The sequence below is a fragment of the Poromitra crassiceps genome (genome assembly GCF_964638095.1).
Source record: "Poromitra crassiceps genome assembly, chromosome: 2".
Lineage (NCBI taxonomy): Eukaryota > Metazoa > Chordata > Actinopteri > Beryciformes > Melamphaidae > Poromitra > Poromitra crassiceps.
In genome coordinates, this window is record NC_139624.1 from 29531019 (window position 1) to 29551876 (window position 20858).

The window sequence follows — 20858 nt, forward strand, 5'->3', positions numbered from 1 at the left end:
TCAGGCAGGTAAGGTAACCAGCCTGCTTATCAGTTAACCAGTCAGGCAGGCAACCAGCCTGTTTATCAGTTAACCAGTCAGGCAGGTAAGGTAACCAGCCTGCTTATCAGTTAACCAGTCAGGCAGGTAACCAGCCTGCTTATACTTTAACCAATCACCCCACAAAAATGGTCAGAAAAGCAGTTTGGCAGCTGGTCATCCAGACAGTCATGTGAGGATTGAATCAAGGAGAGTTGCACTTGATCCGTCCCCAAATGACGACAGTCCAAAAGGCCGTCAGGTTTCCTCCACCTGCTTTGACTCTGCTGTGCCACTACAGTCAGGTTTCCTCCACCTGCTTTGACTCTGCTGTGCTGCTGCAGTCAGGTTTCCTCCACCTGCTTTGACTCTGCTGTGCTGCTGCAGTCAGGTTTCCTCCACCTGCTTTGACTCTGCTGTGCAGCTGCAGTCAGGTTTCCTCCACCTGCTTTGACTCTGCTGTGCTGCTGCAGTCAGGTTTCCTCCACCTGCTTTGACTCTGCTGTGCTGCTGCAGTCAGGTTTCCTCCACCTGCTTTGACTCTGCTGTGCTGCTGCAGTCAGGTTTCCTCCACCTGCTTTGACTCTGCTGTGCAGCTGCAGTCAGGTTTCCTCCACCTGCTTTGACTCTGCTGTGCTGCTGCAGTCAGGTTTCCTCCACCTGCTTTGACTCTGCTGTGCCACTACAGTCAGGTTTCCTCCACCTGCTTTGACTCTGCTGTGCCACTACAGTCAGGTTTCCTCCACCTGCTTTGACTCTGCTGTGCTGCTGCAGTCAGGTTTCCTCCACCTGCTTTGACTCTGCTGTGCTGCTGCAGTCAGGTTTCCTCCACCTGCTTTGACTCTGCTGTGCCACTACAGTCAGGTTTCCTCCACCTGCTTTGACTCTGCTGTGCTGCTGCAGTCAGGTTTCCTCCACCTGCTTTGACTCTGCTGTGCTGCTGCAGTCAGGTTTCCTCCACCTGCTTTGACTCTGCTGTGCCACTACAGTCAGGTTTCCTCCACCTGCTTTGACTCTGCTGTGCTGCTGCAGTCAGGTTTCCTCCACCTGCTTTGACTCTGCTGTGCCACTACAGTCAGGTTTCCTCCACCTGCTTTGACTCTGCTGTGCCACTACAGTCAGGTTTCCTCCACCTGCTTTGACTCTGCTGTGCCACTACAGTCAGGTTTCCTCCACCTGCTTTGACTCTGCTGTGCCACTACAGTCAGGTTTCCTCCACCTGCTTTGACTCTGCTGTGCCACTACAGTCAGGTTTCCTCCACCTGCTTTGACTCTGCTGTGCTGCTGCAGTCAGGTTTCCTCCACCTGCTTTGACTCTGCTGTGCCACTACAGTCAGGTTTCCTCCACCTGCTTTGACTCTGCTGTGCCACTACAGTCAGGTTTCCTCCACCTGCTTTGACTCTGCTGTGCTGCTGCAGTCAGGTTTCCTCCACCTGCTTTGACTCTGCTGTGCCACTACAGTCAGGTTTCCTCCACCTGCTTTGACTCTGCTGTGCCACTACAGTCAGGTTTCCTCCACCTGCTTTGACTCTGCTGTGCAGCTGCAGATTATTACAACAACACTGAAACGGACATCTTCTTCTACATAGAAGGGGAATCCCTTTGTTATTTTATTCATTCACAAGTTCCCATAAAAAAAAGCTTATGCAAATGTCTTATACAACTTATTACAATGCGGTCCGACAGACACTTAAATGGATGTACATACAGGTCATAAACCAGTAACTATAGCTAGCTACAATAAAACATTTAGCACATAGCGTAGTGGACATTCATCTTAGTTAATTAATTTAGTGGGCAGTTAGAGTTAAATAGGCAGTGTAGAACATGGGGATAATATCAGTGCTGCAATCAGTTTGCTGGCAGATGTATAGCTACTAACAGTTTGAGTAGCTGTTGTGGTTGAAAGGTGTCTCGTTATTTGGATACTTATCATGATACATGGCACATTTCCCTGCGGCGACAGGCCTGCTGATACTAAAACTGATACTTTTAAGCCCGGCTATCATGTCCTCAGTCAGGAGGTTGATGCAGGTCGGTTATTTTAGGAGATTATACAGCAGGGATCGACCAGGCCGTGCTGGTCCATCGCAGTCTGCTTCTGTTCTGTTACATTAGGTTACCATGACAACTAACACCTCTGGGGCCGTAAACCGTGCACATGTTTATACAGTACTCCTGTCCTGTCCTGCACTACACTTGCCACAGGTTTAAAAGATTTAAAATTTCAGTAGTATATTTGGAAGAAAACTAGTTTCAGGATACGAGGCCGCTGTCATCACCAGGGGCGTATGCAGAAATTGAATTATAGGTGGGCCTGGATCAAATTGGGTGGGCCTGGATAGGAAGGGGTGCAGATGCCCGGCCTTTGGCCGGGCCCACTGAAAAATTTGACGTGTTATTTTACTAAAAATAATGCATTTGACCATCATTTCAAGTAGAATGATACCACCCAAGCAAGAATATTTCAAGTGTTTCAAGTGCTTTACTGAAATATTTGGACCATATAATGATAATACAATTATCTCAACCTTAAAAGGTTACATATAGGTGCCAAATGTTGCATACATGAATGCTTATACTTGTGTGTATACTGTTACTTTATACAGAAATTAGAACCACTGATCCATATACTGCTGTGAGTTTAAAAAATAACAACACTGAGGCTGCTTCAAGTTTGAACAAGACGCCCTCTGGTTTATTTATCCACAGAGAGAACAAAATTCCTAGATGTCATGAAGTTGTCATGCATTAGACTCTGGAGATGATGTGCCCTGCGTTTTTACAAAAGTAACAAAACCATTGGCTAGCAATGCAGCAGCAAGTTTGCCTCTAGAAAACAACCAATTAAAAAAAAAAAAAAAAAAAAAAATTTTTGGGGTGGGCCAGGGCAAGAAGTGGGTGGGCCTGTGCCTACCCAGGCCCACCCGTAGATACGCCCCTGGTCATCACGCTGTTGAATCACACAACAGAGTCTGGAAGATGAAGCGAGCCACTGCCCTGTGATGAATGGTCAGGGAGACGGACAGAAAACTCCGCCTCACACTGCCTGCAACAAACTTCACGGTGCTTTGCTGAACCTGACTTTGCAATGTTAATATCGGTTATTGTATCAGCCAACATTTTCACATTGAGAGGAAACAATGCAGTAAATCTATGATTTATGGGCTTTTCCAAATGTTTTGGAAATAAAGACAAGCATTACTTTTTCAAATTCATAGTGGTTACATGTGTTTTTCAGTATCTATAAATAAAATGAGAAGTTTCTGTGTGTTAGCGAGTGAGTGAGCAGAATCTTGTTTGGCTACAGTTATGCCTTTGTACGTGCAATCGGGCTGAAACTTTCAGGAAGTGTAAAGAGCACCCCTGCGGGTGACCTGACGGAGCCGGATTTTTTAATTAGGGCAGATTATTTGCCCCAATTACCTAATGATTGCCCTGAGGCTATAAGTTCAGTGATGATGTCATCAGTGTCATCAATCTGAGGCTCATCATCGTCATCATCATCATCATCCGTATAAAAAGGGAGCAAGTGGGCTTTGTCTGTTTAACTTTTTGTCCCACTGATGATGTCACAATTTCTATAACATCAGTGATGTCATCAGTGACATCATTATTGACCAAAATCATCTTATGACATCACTGATGGTGTCATAGGCATTGTGACATCATCAGTGATGTCATAAGAGCAATTGTGATGTCATCAGTGAGTGATGTCCTCAGGCGAGGCCCCGCAGCAGCCGAGCTGCGGGTGAGGCCGAGGTTGAGCAATTGTGCGCTGAGTGACTCAAGCACTCCATGATGTGATCAGTGATGGTCATTCGAGCTATTGTGATGTCATCAGTGATGCGAAGTTGAGCAATTGTGCACTGCACATTCCAATAGAGTAGGCGAGGCCACGCAGCAGCCGAGCGGCGTCGCCTAGGAATCGAGCGCTTTCTAGTATATAAAGGAGCAAAAAAGAAGAAAAAATCCGGGCTTTGGAGACCAGTCAGACCACTCTGTGCTCCAGACCAGAGGGGGTCTAACTCCCATTGGGAGGTCTAACTCCCACGGGTCCACTAGTATAGACTAGACTAGTGTACAAAATGTGTCTTGGTGTCGAGTTTCTAGTAAGTGACGTGTGTAATGCATTGTGGCTGTTGTAGTAGGATCCCCCCTAGAATTATATGGGGAAAACTACAGCCGTTGTTTTGTCTGTTCATAGGGATCCAATAAAAAAAATTCACATTTCTGTTACATAGGTGACCTAAGTTTAATAAATCATCATATTCACAATGATGAAATAGGCCTCCTCAGGAATTTTAACTCATTTCTGCAAAAAAGTAATAACAAAACAACTTTTCTCATCTTTTCATGTCATGTTATGGATTATAACATAACTATGGAGATTATGGAGAGTAGTATTAATAAGAGTATCAATAAGTATCGGTATCCATTAACAAGACCGGTATCTGTATGTGTACCGGTTGGGTTGGTAGATAATTTTGAGGCGGTCGTTTTAAAAGTACCTCGCAAGACAAAAAAGTGTGGGCACCCCTGATATAGCGAGATAGAGATTTATGGTGATAGGGTATTTTTCCTTTGTGCAAATGTAATTTATGTATCACTATTTTATTCTCTAAATTAAATTGCATTTTAGATATAGTATTTATGTTATTTTCTGCCCCACACTACCGCTGCAGAAATGAACCCTCTAAATGCACTTGTGTAAACTGTTGGTGAGAGGATTGAAAGGAGGCGGCAGTAATGGCTGTAACAGCGGTGAGGTTACTGGTTCCATTCCCTGTGTAGTGGTGGGGTCAATGGGTAGAGCAAAGCACAAACACCACAAGAGTTAAAGGTTTGATTCCCACTAGGGTCACCCATACTGCAAAAAAAGCATGCACTTATGTTACCATAAGGCTATTTTGGATAAATGCTTCCACCAAATGGAGAATTTATGTTTATGTTATGAGAGTATGTTCTGTCATATTTGGGGAGAATTTGTGGATGGCAATTGGGCGAATTAAAATGTGTGCACTGTGCTTGTTGGGCAACTTCAGACCATCATGATCATCTGAAAAACACCTAATAATAAAAAAATATAAAACATAGCTGCTGGCTAATAACTAATAACTCACTATTGTGCGTTAATACATTTATTGCTATATTGAGCCCTTTCACTTTCACAATTGTAGCAGTTTAGAGGATGAAATTGTGTTCAGATTGAGCAGCCAATATCAGGCAACCTGCTCTCCAGATTGAAGCCTTGAGCCTTGCTGTTGGTGCAATGTTCAGTGTGTGGTTTTGGTTGTGCCTTTGGGGTAATAACACTAGAATCAATCAACCCAGTCAAACTGGATTCCCTTTTATGACACTTCTCCATACAGCAGTTCCAGTAGCCCCTGTATTTTGTGTCCTTGCAGGGTTGCCGTCCGCCATGTTAAGGTAAAGCCCAGGTGCGGGGTGTTGACCATGCTAAAGCGCCTGGACAAGATCCGTTTCCGAGGCCCCAGGACGAGAGACGACTTCCCCGATCTGGCCGAGTCACCGCCCGCCTCCGACAGCGAATGTACCGACGACATGCAGCTGAAGCCCAGGGCAGCTCCACACAGAGACACAGACGACCTACTACGAGACCCTGTGAGTGCTCACTGTGTGTGTGTGTGTGTGTGTGTGTGCGTGCGCGTGGCGTGCGTGCGTGCCCGTGTGTGTGTGTGTGTGCGAGAGAGAGATGGGAGTGTGTGCAATGTGCATAAAGATGGCTGCCTCCATGTTTAGAGGTTAATGTGTTTGTCACCCTTTTAGGAGGGAGTAGAAAGTGATTTCTTTAATTTTCTCTTCTTTCATTTTTTTCTTTTCATTTTATCATCCTTACCAATTAAATGCTTCTCTCTTGCTTTTGTCTGATATACTAAGCCTTGACTGTCTATCTATACACACACACACACACACACACACACACACACACACACACACACACAAGCCGCTTCTTTTCACCTGACAGCGAGGAGTTTCACTGGCGGGATGTAGCGTGTGGGAGGATCATGCTATTCCCTCCATTCCCCCCCCTCCCCAACAGGCGCCCCGACCAACCAGAGGAGGCACTAGTGCAGCAACCAGGGGCCATATGTTGTATGTTATATAAGCAACCCTTAGTTAGTTTCTAGCACTCAAAATCTCCTTTTTTTATTTTACCACTGGATATCTTGAGTGCTAGAAATGAGAGCAAAGATGACACTTGCCCTTGCACTGGGTGTAAGCTATGGGCCCAGGCCTCACACCCCACCGGCTTCCCACCCGCACACACGGCCAATTGTGTCTGTAGGAACGTCTGACCAAGTCTGAAGTACCAATGCCAAGAAGTGAGCGGTGTTATTTTATTGTGCTCATGTATTATTCTGTCTGTCGGTGTGACTGTAGCATCATTTCCAGATGATGGCAAAAATAGAAAGAGGGAGGTAAAGATAGGCAAATGAAAAGGAATCAAATAAATAAGGAGAGTAAGAGGAAAGTGGTAGGCATGGTTTCATATTGATGTTGTCTTTAGAGGAAAGTGGTAGGCATGGTTTCATATTGATGTTGTCTTTAGAGGAAAGTGGTAGGCATCGTAACGAGAGTAAGAGGAAAGCGGTAGGCATCGTAACGAGAGTAAGAGGAAAGCGGTAGGCATCGTAACGAGAGTAAGAGGAAAGCGGTAGGCATGGTTTCATATTGATGTTGTCTTTAGAGGAAAGCGGTCGGCATGGTAACGAGAGTAAGAGGAAAGCGGTAGGCATGGTAACGAGAGTAAGAGGAAAGCGGTAGGCATGGTAACGAGAGTAAGAGGAAAGCGGTAGGCATGGTAACGAGTAGGGATGCACCGATATGAAAATTTTGGCCGATGCCGATAACCGATATTAACATTGCTGTTATGGCCGATAACCGATATTTACCGATGTCGATATGATCTGTATAAAACCACATTTTTATGATCATCACATTTTGTACATACTGAAAAACACATGTTAACACTGAATTTGAAAAAGTTATGCATTTATTTATTTGCAAAGCCTTTGGAAAAGCCCATAAATCATAGATTAACTGCAGTATTTCATATCAATGTGAAGAATTTGGCTGATAATGATAACCGATATTAACATTGCAACATCTGACCGATACCGATATGACCGATATGTTAAAAAATGACTAACATCGGCCGATACCGATATGGTTGCCGATATATATCGTGCATCCCTAGTAACGAGAGTAAGAAGAAAGCGGTATGCATGGTAACGAGAGTAAGAAGAAAGCGGTAGGCATGGTAACGAGAGTAAGAGGAAAGCGGTAGGCATGGTAACGGGAGTAAGAGGAAAGCGGTAGGCATGGTAACGAGACTAAGAGCAAAGCGGTAGGCATGGTAACAAGAGTACTGTAAGAGGAAAGCAGTAGGCATGGTTTCAAATTGATGTTGTCTTCGCATTCCTAGCTAGTTTTGTGAAAGTGGATGGCTAAAAGATGACACCAAGCTGTTTGATCTAAGCTCCATTATTGCTGGTTTTACTCCTCTGAACTCACACAATAACAATTCTTGACAGGAAACCAATTAGGTTCCACCACTGCCGACTCCGAGTCATCGAAAAACTAAATATTTAAAGTTTTGATGACTTTATTGGTTTTGCAAATGTTAAACTCATCTATAAATGAATATATGATCAGGCACAGCAGGTCCTCTGTGACATGGTAAAACCTCTGGGGGCTTCGGGCACAGCCAACAGAGGGGCTGTCACAGGGAAACTGCAAAGTGTCGCTCCGAAGAACTGCCCTAGGACAAACAGCCCTCTCTGTACAGGGGGTTAAAACGTGGAAGTCACTGGCACTGCCCAGTGCCCACCCACATTAAACAGGAACGTATAGCTGGGAGCATTTTAAAACCAACCTAAAGCAGTTCCTGAAGAGTAATTACCAATGCTCCCATGTATGACTGTTATGATGTTTTATGATGGACCGACTGTTTGATTAACCAATTTTACGAGTTGATGACATCATTGTTATGTTTATTGTATTTCTTTCACTGTATTTTACTGCACTTTACTTTTAAGAGGTGCTTTTAATAACATCTAGGGACAGGCATTGCAAATTAGCCCTTGGCTATAAATGCTGCCATACAGGACATGAGGGGTTCTATTTTACCACTGGCCTTAAAGTGGCCTTAGGCGCTAAACTGGCCTTAAACGCTTAAATGCTGGAGTTTGGGCTGTCGGGAAGATACCATCATTTTTTTCCGCCCCGAAATGCGCTTTATGCTGAAGAGGCGTGGCGCAGTGCCAGATTAGGCCAGAATGGGCGTTTCGCCTTAAATACCAGCCTGAAGCGATCTTCCCAACGGGCGTTAATTTTGCGGTTAACGCTTTTCAAAACCAGGCCTTATTCAGTGCGGGATATAGCCAGTAACCAAGGCCTAGCTACTGCAAAAGTTAACTGTTGAAAATTCGATGTCTGGTTTTGTCATGAGTAGCCTACATCTGAAGTCCCTCTCGCCATCAAGCAGACAGTGACGGAAGCATGTGTCTTTATGTGCGCCAAGGGGAAAATCTCAGACTAAATTGGTGGGATTCAATGTATATATATTAATAGAAACGGGGAAAAAATTGCTGATTAATAAAATGGGTGCTGGTGGAACGAAATTCAACTTCAAATAGAGCAGCATCACTCAGTGCGGCGGAGATGCAGGAGAGAGAGCCCGAAAAGGGATAAGCATACGTCCATAACAGCATGAAAGCTGAAAAACATTTATGGTAGTAACACATACCGTAAAATACCAATTATTAGCCCGGGCGTTAATTGACAAAATATGTAGCCAGACCCCGCGTCAATATGGGACCTGCGGCAGTTTGGGACCTGCTTTAATTATTTTTGTACAAAAATATTGCTCAGCAAAGATTGTAAATAGTATGAAGTTGTTTATTTAAACCATTTATTTTAATCAGTTGGCTACAGCCCCCCACACGATTGCTTGTCTATGGGGAGAGCCGCGCCTCCCTCTCAGCGCAGCAGAGCATTGCATGCCAGTTCTGGCCTGTACATGAAATCAAATAAACCTACCGGTATTTACCGGTATTTACCACTAAACTTTCTCCGCTGAAGGTGAGAGAACATGATCATCATGTGAGCAGATTATTTGTTGCATGCGCTGCCTCCTCCGCTGGCAGGGGAAACATTATAGCCTATCATACTCACATTTCTCAATCAGAGATGTTGGATTTGTAGGCCTACAAAAATCTTCAGAAAATGCCTACTCAATTTTCATAACTGTCAGGTGTTGCTGGAAAACGAATTTTTAAAAAGTTCATCACTCACGGAGCCTACCCTCTTCAGTAGCGCACATGTGAAAGTGCCGTGAAATACCAATTAGAAGCCGACTTCTATGCCCGCTGGCAGGGAAACATACCATAGGCACATTTCTCAAAATAATTATTACACCAGAGATGTCGGTTTTAGTGTATAAAAATCTTCAGGAAATGCCTACACAATTTTCAGAATCATCAGATGTTGATGGAAAACGAATTTTGATCAGCAAGTTTCGTGCATGTGTTTTTTTTTCCTCGGTTGTTCCTCGTTTCCTCGTTGTTCGTCTTCTTCATCCGATTTTTCTTCTTCGTTGTGTTTGGGAGATGCATTCAACAGGATGTCGCAAAGGTAAAAAGAAAACATTGAAAAAACTAACCGGGTGTCAAATTGGGACCTGCTTTTATGTACAAAATATGTATCCAGACCCCGCTTAAATATGGGACCCGCGGCAATTTGGAAGTCGGCTTCTAATTGGTATTTTACGGTACATACCGTTCCCATCATTTGAGCAGCGGCAGCATTAATTGCACACTTTTTATAATGTCCTAGGTCTAATAACTGTTTGTTTGTTTTGGTCTCGGGCTGCAGTGTATGTGACAATGGCGGGCGAGTTGAGCTCGGTCCGTTGAAGTGGGTTGGGTTGGGTCGGATTAGATTTTTTAGGACCGTTCAAGAAAGGAGGACAGCACTCCAAGTTGAATACTTTTATTGCCACAGAGACGTTTGGGCAGCAGCCCTTCTTCAGCGTGTGTGCAGGAGAGGTGTTTAGGCTATGATCTGTGATGCGCTGAGATGTCCAAATTGACATGGAGAGATGACAGCATGCAGCCGCAACCAGACTGGAGTGGCTCTGTGGATAGGGAGCTTGGAAGGGAAGAATGTGCTTGGTTTACTGGAGATCACCAATGGCCACACGGCCATTTAATTTAATTCTATGCTTAAAAAGGCGTGGTTAACAGCCTTTTAATGATCAGTGGGGTTCTCATCTTCCTGCTTCCTGAGACGAGGAGAACAGAGCTGCCTGATTCAACGGAAGAGGCTGAGGGCAACAGAAATATGACCTCCATGAACACAGTCAATATCAACAATCAACCAAACTATAGAAATGTCTCTGAGGGTTTAGTCTCATGGTTTTCATTGATCTTTATCTAAAAACAATATGTCAAATTTAGATGTAGAAATATTGATTAGGAGATTTCACAATTAAAAAAAAAAAAAAAAAAAAGGCGTGGTTAAATGGTTACCGCCACACACTCTGGCTTTTAGCATCACAGAAAAATTAGGGAATGCGCATAACCATGCCCCACTAATAGCGCTGCGCCCAGCCATAAACGCAAGTTTAAGGCCAGGGGGAAAATAGAGCTCCAGATGTTTTAATAAACGTTATATGTAAATGTATCTGTCCCTACACAAATAAATAAAAATGTAATTAAAACGCAGAGAGAGAGTGGGCGATGGATGTAAATATTGCAGATGGGTCACAGGTAGATAAGATTGCAGAAGACAAGAGAGATAGAGTGGAGAGATGGACAGAGATTAGATGGAGAGAGGGAGGGAAAGATAGAGAGATAGCTAAATTGGAGCAAGCGATAAAGAAGGACAGGGAGGTGGAGCTGAGGAAGCAAAGATTGAATTGAGAGATGGAGGGAGGGGAGGGAGGGCTGGAAAGCCTTGATGGAGAGAAATGGATGATGAAGGACAAAGCAAAACCTCTGAAAACACACAAACACACAAACGCACCCACCATGACAAACACAAACGCACCCACCATGACAAACACAAACGCACCCACCATGACAAACACAAACGCACCCACCATGACAAACACAAACGCACCCACCATGACAAAGAAGTCAGATGGTATTTTTTACTTCCTCCTCACACACGAGACACCTCTCATATGTCATTACGGAGAGACTGTCATACAATCTGCAGCTCTCTCTCGTCCTTGTGGAGGACAGCAACACTAATGAGCACTGTGCATTCTGTGCTTACATCCCCAGATTAAAAACACTGGTTTCTGTGCTTACATCCCCAGATTAAAAACACTGGATTCTGTGTTTACATCCCCAGATTAAAAACACTGGATTAGCCACTTAGTTGTATAATATCCTGAAAGGAGGCCCAAGAAACCCCTCTCTCTCTCTTTCTCGCTCACTCACTCTTTCCCACTCTCTCTCTCTCTCTCCTCTCTCCTGTGAGTGAGAGACAGTTGAGCTGAATGTTGCATTTCAAACAATTTTGAGTTGATGTGCTTTTGTTGGTTTTCTTACGAGTTGGAAGAGTGCTACTGAGTTACAAGTTGGTATGAGAACATACATTAAGAGGACTCATGGGAACACGCATGTGTGTGTGTGTGTGTGTGTGTGTCTATGAGTCTGTCAGCCCACTGGGAAGGCATCGCCCACATCACAGCACTGATGAGTCACACTCCGAGACCCCAAAATAGAGCTAGTTTTCCTTCCCACTGGGACGCCAATACACACACACGTCACACACAGGCACACACACACGGGCACGCATGCACACACGCACACACAAGGGGTGTCAAAATTAATCGATTATTTAGAAGACGCATCGTGATGCGGATGTCGAATCGAAGACGGATGAATCGTTTATGTTTAAAATTTATGTTGACATTCAGATTTTAAAGCACTTTCTAAATAAAAAACGGAGTTGATATTTATCTGTCCATCTCTGTCAGAAAAGCACAGTTATGTTCTATAAGCTGCAGCAGCTTGGTGAAAACCCCACCTTCCCTGCTCAGTGCCCTTCATAGGTCCCTACTGGCTGACTGGAAAACACATGCACTTCGATTATGTCTGTCTCTCTACAGTCCAGGACCAGATCACATGACCAGGGTCTCAGCTTCACCTTCATTTTAACACACAGAGGGAGGAGAGTGTGCCCTTCCTTGGGGGACAGCATACAAGCAAATCAGAATTGTGTTGTCCATAATAAACAGCTACAGTGTTGCTGTGCAGATGGGGTTCCATCATTGCAGGAAGTCTGATTCCTGTGACCTCACTGACCTCTACTCACCTCTCCTGCTGGATCAGGCAGCTCCTTGGCTACTATCCTAAATTTGGAGCATTATTTAGCCCGCTTCCCGACAAGATAGCATGACATGGTTGCTACCAATGGATGCTTGCTTTAGGTCTTCTAGTTTCATATGATACTATTCTCTTAGCTCTAGGTAAAAAATTAGCCTGCTACAGCGTGTGTAGCACTAATGTTGGTGCACGTCCACGATTTTTGCAGTGAAAACGTGTGTGTGTGGGGGGGTGCAAAATCTGGATTTTGAAAAGAAGGGGACATGTCCCCCCTGTCTCTATGGAAATTTCACCCTTGCCTGTTTGTGTCAGTTCTCCACTGAAGCGGGGAACAAAACCCATGCCACTGTCCCCTAGAACAGAGGCTCTCAAATGTTTTTCAGCCAAGGACCCCTTACAAGATAGAAAACATACCGGGGACCCCCTCATTCTGATTTGTGATTTTGGGCTTAATTGTTTCCATGGTAACTTGCTTGACTTTTAAATTGATAGGTTTGTTAGATTAGAATGTTATCCATGAACAATTTTAGATTCAAAGCATAAAATATTTCCATTGAACTATGAAGCTTTTGCACACACAAAAAGTTTTTATTTGTATTTTCCTGAAAACTTTTCGCGGACCCCCTGGCAAAGTGCCACGGACCCCTGGGGGTCCGTGGACCCCCATTTGAGAACCACTGCCCTAGAAGATGAGTGCAATGAGAGGAAGGCTCATATGAAAGGAAGAAAGGGGAAGAAGTACAGCAGATGATAAGGGAGTGTGAGCAGAAGGTTAGAGAGATCAAACAATCAATAGAGGTCTCCAACAATGAGGCAATGTGAGAGATTGCAGACAGCATTGAGATCTTCACTGCCCTGATGGCCTCCATAGAGAAGCCAGGCTGAGTTCACTTCCCTGATGGCCTCCATACAGAGAAGCCAGGCTGAGTTCACTGCCCTGATGACCTCCATACAGAGAAGCCAGGCTGAGTTCACTGCCCTGATGACCTCCATACAGAGAAGCCAGGCTGAGTTCACTGCCCTGATGGCCTCCATACAGAGAAGCCAGGCTGAGTTCACTTCCCTGATGGCCTCCATACAGAGAAGCCAGGCTGAGTTCAGTTCACTGCCCTGATGACCTCCATACAGAGAAGCCAGGCTGTTCACTGCCCTGATGACCTCCATTCAGAGAAGCCAGGCTGAGTTCACTGCCCTGATGGCCTCCATACAGAGAAGCCAGGCTGAGTTCACTGCCCTGATGGCCTCCATACAGAGAAGCCAGGCTGAGTTCACTTCCCTGATGGCCTCCATACAGAGAAGCCAGGCTGAGTTCAGTTCACTGCCCTGATGACCTCCATACAGAGAAGCCAGGCTGAGTTCACTGCCCTGATGACCTCCATACAGAGAAGCCAGGCTGAGTTCACTGCCCTGATGGCCTCCATACAGAGAAGCCAGGCTGAGTTCACTGCCCTGATGACCTCCATACAGAGAAGCCAGGCTGAGTTCACTTCCCTGATGACCTCCATACAGAGAAGCCAGGCTGAGTTCACTTCCCTGATGACCTCCATACAGAGAAGCCAGGCTGAGTTCACTGCCCTGATGACCTCCATACAGAGAAGCCAGGCTGAGTTCACTCAGATTCAGATTCATTTATTTAAAGAATGGGACTTTACATGTTAATGAACAGTACAGCTGTACAGTAAACATGCCAGGTTATAGCCCAAGGGCTAGTTTCCACCTGTAGTCCCATGGCAGGTTGATGTAATCATGAAAGAGAGAAAAAAAAAAATAATAGTACTAAAAAGATTAGTAGTACAGAAGATTAGTAAAACCAAAAATGATTAAAACACACACAATTAATAGTACCAAAAAGTTTATAGTACAAAAGGTTAGTAAAACCTAAAATGAATAAAACACACAGAGCATGCAGCGATATGTTAGGTGTGATCACATTGCTGGTTTGATCTGAGCCATAGTTTCAACTGGCCTTTGAAGGTGGCGAGACTAGGGCATTCTCTAATAGAGGTAGGTAGATTATTCCAGAGGGTGCTTCCCATGTAGGATAAGGTCTTCTGGCTAAAGGAAGTTTTTCTAAAGGGGACCTCACAGACCTTGTTCGTGATGGCCCGAGTGACACGGGTCGAGTTGGCAGTCAAACGATATTTGATGAAGTCAGCAAGAGGAGGCGGCGCCAGTCCATGTAGAACTTTGTATATTAGACAGGCAGAGGTGAAATTTCTAAAGTTCTCAAAACTTAGCATGTCATATTTACGTATGACATGACAGTGGTGATGAGAAAAGGGTTTTTTATCTAGTATTTTCACTGCCCTGATGACCTCCATACAGAGAAGCCAGGCTGAGTTCACTTCCCTGATGACCTCCATACAGAGAAGCCAGGCTGAGTTCACTTCCCTGATGACCTCCATACAGAGAAGCCAGGCTGAGTTCACTGCCCTGATGGCCTCCACATAGAGAAGCCAGGCTGAGTTCACTACCCTGATGGCCTCCACATAGAGAAGCCAGGCTGAGTTCACTGCCCTGATTGCCTCCACACAGAGAAGCCAGGCTGAGTTCACTGCCCTTATGGCCTCCATACAGAGAAGCCAGGCTGAGTTCACTGCCCTGATGGCCTCCACATAGAGAAGGCAGGCTGAGTTCACTGCCCTGATGGCCTCCACATAGAGAAGCCAGGCTGAGTTCACTGCCCTGATGGCCTCCACATAGAGAAGCCAGGCTGAGTTCACTGCCCTGATGGCCTCCATACAGAGAAGCCAGGCTGAGTTCACTGCCCTGATGACCTCCATACAGAGAAGCCAGGCTGAGTTCATTGAGTTCATTGATGTGAAGCAGAATGATCTTCACTGCCCTGATGACCTCCATACAGAGAAGCCAGGCTGAGTTCATTGAGTTCAGTGATGTGAAGCAGAAAGATCTTCACTGCCCTGATGGCCTCCATACAGAGAAAATCACATACAACGTGCTCAACTCACGTCCTTTTCCTTATTTGATCCATACAGAGAAGCCAGGCTGAGGTCATTGATGCAAAGCAGAAAGCCACAGAGAAGCGGGCGGAATTTTTCATTAGAGAGCTAGAGCAGGAAATTGCATTGCTGAGGAAGAGAGGTGCAGAGCTGGAGCACCTCCACCTCCTCCAGAGCTTCCCATTCCTCTTCACCCCTCCACCCAATAAGGACTGGTCTGGCACCAGCGTCCACAGTTATCAGAGTGTGGGGACTTTGCAGGTAGGGAAGACACACTCTCAAGAGATGGCAAAGTTGTGTGATTAGTTGAAGAGGATCCAGCAGTATGGAGTGGATGTGTATATCGGGTATATCATGGATACGTCGAGAAGAATCTCCCAGACAACACAGAGAGATTCTCTAATTGTGTTAGGAAAGCAGAGCTTCTCCTCAGGGAGATTCTATTATGAGGTTAAGACAGCATGGATTTTAGGGAGTGGCTATCGAGTCTGTCAACAGAAAGGGGCCCATCACAGTAAAACCTGAGAATGGCTACTGGACCATATCACTTAAGAATCAACAGTGTGTCGCTAACAATGACCTTGTTGTCGTGCTCTCTCGGTAAAAGATGCCCAAGAAGGTGGGAGTGTTTGTAGATGACATTATAAGGAGCCTTCACGTTCGCATGGAGGAACGTAAACAGCAGTAGATCTAACGATAGTGGTGAACTCTCTAGGTAGGTAGAATGGTCAGCATTTTATCATAACATATTCAAGGCAGGTGAAGAATGTTTTCCGACGGAAAAACACAACATTCCCTGATTTGTGTAGATAGTCTTAGGGTGTTTTCACATATAGAAGAAGGAAGTAGGGCACGCACATCAGCTCAGCAGGTCAGGTGCTCGACAAATACAAGATCATCTTAGAAAGGAATATAACATCCACATATAGTCCTCTTTAAAGGAACCAAACTCAGTCCTCTAGGGCGTGTTCACACTTGGTCCCTTTCAGCCCTCCAAGCGAACCTCTTAGTCAGCATTTTTTGTGCATATGTGAATATTCCAAAAGAACTCAAGACCCTCTGAAGTGAACCGAACTCAGACCTCATTGGTTCACTTCCAAGTCCCTGTTGCAGTTTGCTTCACCTGTGCAGTGTGAACACAAAGCGCTCCAGGTTCACTTATCTAATTTTTGGCTCTTGGCTCGTAACAACTTCAGTGTATCGCCTGATTTCTACCTCTTATGCCTACAGTATTAGCCTTTTTGCTGTTTACTGATGTGCTTAAACCAAGGCAACTCTGTCGGTAACAGAACTTAACATACATTGGTTTAATGTAGACTAGCATGTTACAAGGTTTTGAAAGCTGTGTGTTTCCTTTATCCAAAACATACAATATAGTACAAGACAAGTAGAAGAACAGCCATCTTGTTCCAAGTGAAATCATAATCATAATCCAAAGCAGTAAAGGTCTGAGCTCCATTGGAACTACTGAAAAGAAGTAGCTGGCAACTGCGCATGTGTCGGAGGAAGCATGGTGCTAGCCTACTGCTCTCCCCACATCAGCAGAGGGTGGAGCACTGACCGGGGCAACAGGGGGAAATTGGCCAAGTACAATTTGGGAAGAATCAGAAAAAAATGCCCTGCCTCTGCGGAGAGAACGGTTTTGCCGTGAACACAGCGAGCACCGGACAGCCGTAGTCATACATTTGCCTTTTAATTAGCTCATACTCATACTGGATGATATACAAAAGTGACTTACTCTCGATAACCAGTAGATTCTTCTTTTTTTTTTTTTATACTTTGTTTTTATTCAGTTTTTCCATTTGCAGGTGCAAAAGAACAGACATACAGGTACAGTGCACATAACAAAGACAGACATCAGTGGAAGGAACTGTTACAAATTCAAATAAAATAAAATAATAACAGGTCTTGAAGGAGCACATCCATCTTCTTCACATCTAGTTTACAGAGTTGTTGTGGGTTGCATATGAGACAATAATCACATCCCATGGGCATTATCACATGGAGAGAATGGGAGAGGAAAAATAAAACAAAACAAAACCAAAAACACAGTATACAGAGTGATTGGATCACCTGTAGGTTACCCCTCACAGAGGTCCTTTGAACTACCCAGATACAGAGACCATCTCATCCAGTGGTTGACAAATTTGTCCATGCATAATCTCAAAGAAAAGGTCAGACTTTCCATTTTGTAAATTTCCTTTACCAGCCCTATCCACTCTGATCTCGTTGGAGGTTCTACATTCAACCACCTCCTCGTTATAGCTTTTTTACTGGCTGCGAGCAGTATGTGGAGAAGGTATCTATCATGTGAATTGAGCTTGTGTGGTATATTGCATAAGTAAATTGTACTAAAATCGTGGTTAAGCCTTAGGCCCATTATTGTGTTTATCTCAGCTACTACTCCCAGCCAGTATGGTTGAATTACAGCACAGTCCCAAAAAGTATGAAAGTGGTCGGCCATGGTGTTGTTACACTTCCTCCAGCAGTGACCATGATCTGTGTTGCCAATCTGTCTCTGTTTTATCTTTGGGGTAATAAAAAACCTGATCAAATTTTTCCATACAAATTCTCTCCATTGACCCGAACTTGACGTGTGTACCTGTGTTTTACATATATTAAACCACTCCTCCTCTGTAAGAGACATATTCGCTTCTTTCTCCCATTTTGATTTAACATACATTGTGGAGTGAGTCTTGGAAGATTGTAAACATGAGTAGATTCTGGCAACCAGTTTTTTCTGAGGGTTGGACTTATAAGCTTCAATGAGTAACTCAATCAAGTTCATTTCAGTTTCCTGGGTAATTCTAACATTTCTGTCAAAGTGGTGCCTGACCTGAAAGTATCTGTAAAGATCCTGTTTTTCTAAACCATACTTGTCTGAGAGCTGTTGGAAGCTGTCCAGTCCACTGCCGGAGGAAATGGAACAGTATGCCGTAATACCCCTAGTAGTCCATTGCCCAAACCTCCCATCCAACTGAGCAGGTTTAAAATCCCTATCATGAAACACCCATCTGAGCATTCGTGCATTCCTATCTAATTTTAGTTTGCGGCATTCTTTAAACCAAGTATCCAAGGGAGTTTTTGTCCAATCATTCAGATTCATCGAGTGAGTTAAATAAAGAGTTCTATCTCCTATCAGTGCTTGAATCGGTATAGGTAACTGACTCTGATCCAAGTCTTTCCATTTTGCGCTATAAAGTGGGTTGCACCAATTAATCAAATATCTCAGTTGAGCCGCCTTATAATAGTCTTCTAGACATGGGAGAGATAATCCCCCTTTTTCTTTGGACAACTGTAAGGTGTTAAATTTAATCCTGGGCTTTTGACCTCTCCATATGAATGTCGAGATCATTCTCCTCCAGTCGTTAAACTGGTGAGGGGGTATTTCTATTGGGAGTGATTGGAAAAGGAAGAGCAGTCGTGGTAGAATGTTCATTTTGACTGTATCTATTCGATTATGCATGTCCAGTGGTAATAGGGCCCATCTTTTTAAATCAATGCAGATCTCCTTTGTGATAGGGGGGAAATTCACTTTGTAGATGGTGGACAGGTCTTTTGGTATTACGACCCCTAAGTATTTAATGGTGTTGTTTTCCCATTTAAAATGACATAGTCTCTGTATTTCTATGTGTGGAGAGTAATTGTATGTGAATGTTTGTGTTTTTTGCATGTTCAATTTGTACCCTGAGTATCGACCAAAATCTTTTAGACGGGACATTAGTTTAGGTAGACTTGTGTCTGGGTTGGTGAGGGTCAACAGAACGTCGTCTGCATATAAGCATATTTTGTATTCCTTTCCTCCGACCAATATCCCTGTTATTTCCACATCTTCTCTAATTGCTTGTGCGAGCGGTTCGATAAATAGTGCGAAGAGGGCGGGGCTTAAGGGACACCCCTGGCGACACCCCCTTTCAAGCATGACAGTTCTGGCAAGACTGCCGTTTATTTTAACCCTGGCGGAGGGAGAGTGATATAGACACTTCAGACATTCAATTACGTCACTGTTGAAGCCAAAACGTTGCAATACTAAATACAGGTAATCCCATCTGACTGAGTCAAACGCCTTTTCGGCATCAAGGCTGAGAACGATAGATTTTTCAATACCATTGCTCATATGTTCAACCAGGTGTAAAGTGCGTCTCACATTATCTTGTGTCTGTCTGTTTTTAACGAATCCAGTCTGGTCTTCATCAATTAGATTTGGAATTATGTTCTCAAGCCTTTTCATTAGTATTGAGGCATATAGTCTATAATCTATATTTAGTACTGATATCGGCCTATAGGAGCTACATTCTGTCTTGTCTTTGCCAGTTTTAGGAATTACCGATATCATTGCTTGTTTCCAAGAGATGGGTATCTCTCCCCCCTTAAGCGTGTAGTTGAAGCACGTCAAGAGTGTAGGTGTTATTAAGTCACTAAATGTCTTATACCACTCCGCCGGATATCCATCCATTCCTGCCATTTTGCTTGTTTTGAGTCTTGCAATGGCATTTTCTATCTCCATTTGTGTTATCATGCGTGTCATTGTTTCATTTCCTTCGATCCCGATTGATGGTAAATCAAGTGAATCAAGAAATTTAGTAATGGATGAGGGATTAGCGCCTTCGGGTTGTGTGTATAGGTCTTTATAATATTTTTCAAAAGATTGTTGTATTTCTTCTAATTTGTAACACATCGTGCCAGTATGGGGGTCTTTAACTTTGTAAATGGATCTCTCGGCCTGTTGTCTACGTATCCGCCAAGCTAATAATTTCTTTGCTCTTGGACCGTTCTCGTAATACCTTTGTTTAATAAATTTCACCTTAATTTCCACCTGTTTGTCATATATTTTGTTTATTTTTTGTTTAGTTATAATTATTTGCCTCAGCAAGAGGGGGTCATTGAGTTCCATATGTCTGGTTTCTAAATTTTTTAGTTCCTCCAGTAAGTCCTTTAAATGTTTTTGTTTTTCCTTTTTCTTTATCGATGACCACATTATAATTTTTCCTCTGATTACTGCTTTAGCAGCATCCCATAAAGTACTAGGAGAAATTCCCTCAGTAGTGTTCTGATCCAAGTAGTTTTTAAATTCCACCTTAATGAACTCCTTGAACAGAGGGTCATTAATGAGGCTAGTGTTGAGTCTCCATGTCGTTTCTTTAGCTTTGTTGTCCAAATGTAGGGTTAAATATACACCTGCATGGTCCGATATGTCCTTAACTCCTATATCACAGTCTATGATTCTATGTCTCTCTGTGTTGAACATGAAAAAATAGTCCAGTCTTGAATGAACAGCATGGGGGTGGGAGAAAAAAGTGTACTGTTTTTCCATTGGATGGAGTTCCCTCCATATGTCAATCATCCCGGCCTCTCTGAGTAGTTTTTTAACTGTCAATGTCTCAGTGTTTATCTTTTTCATCAAGTTAGTCGAATCAAGGGTGGGTTGTAGTTGGACATTCCAGTCCCCTCCGCAGATCAGGACACCGGCGGACTCTGCAGTTATTATGTCAAATATTTTTTTAATAAACATTT

The 20858-nt window shown here is 43.9% G+C and overlaps 1 protein-coding gene across 1 annotated transcript in view; it reads left to right on the top strand.

Annotated features, from left to right (window-relative positions):
* The window catches only part of gramd4a (GRAM domain containing 4a), a 109689-nt gene that overhangs the window by 15562 nt on the left and 73269 nt on the right, over window positions 1–20858 (top strand). The window contains exon 2 of the mRNA XM_083655541.1: window positions 5428–5644. Within this exon, the coding sequence (XP_083511667.1) occupies window positions 5428–5644 (217 nt within the window). The remainder of the gene's footprint in view (window positions 1–5427; window positions 5645–20858) is intronic.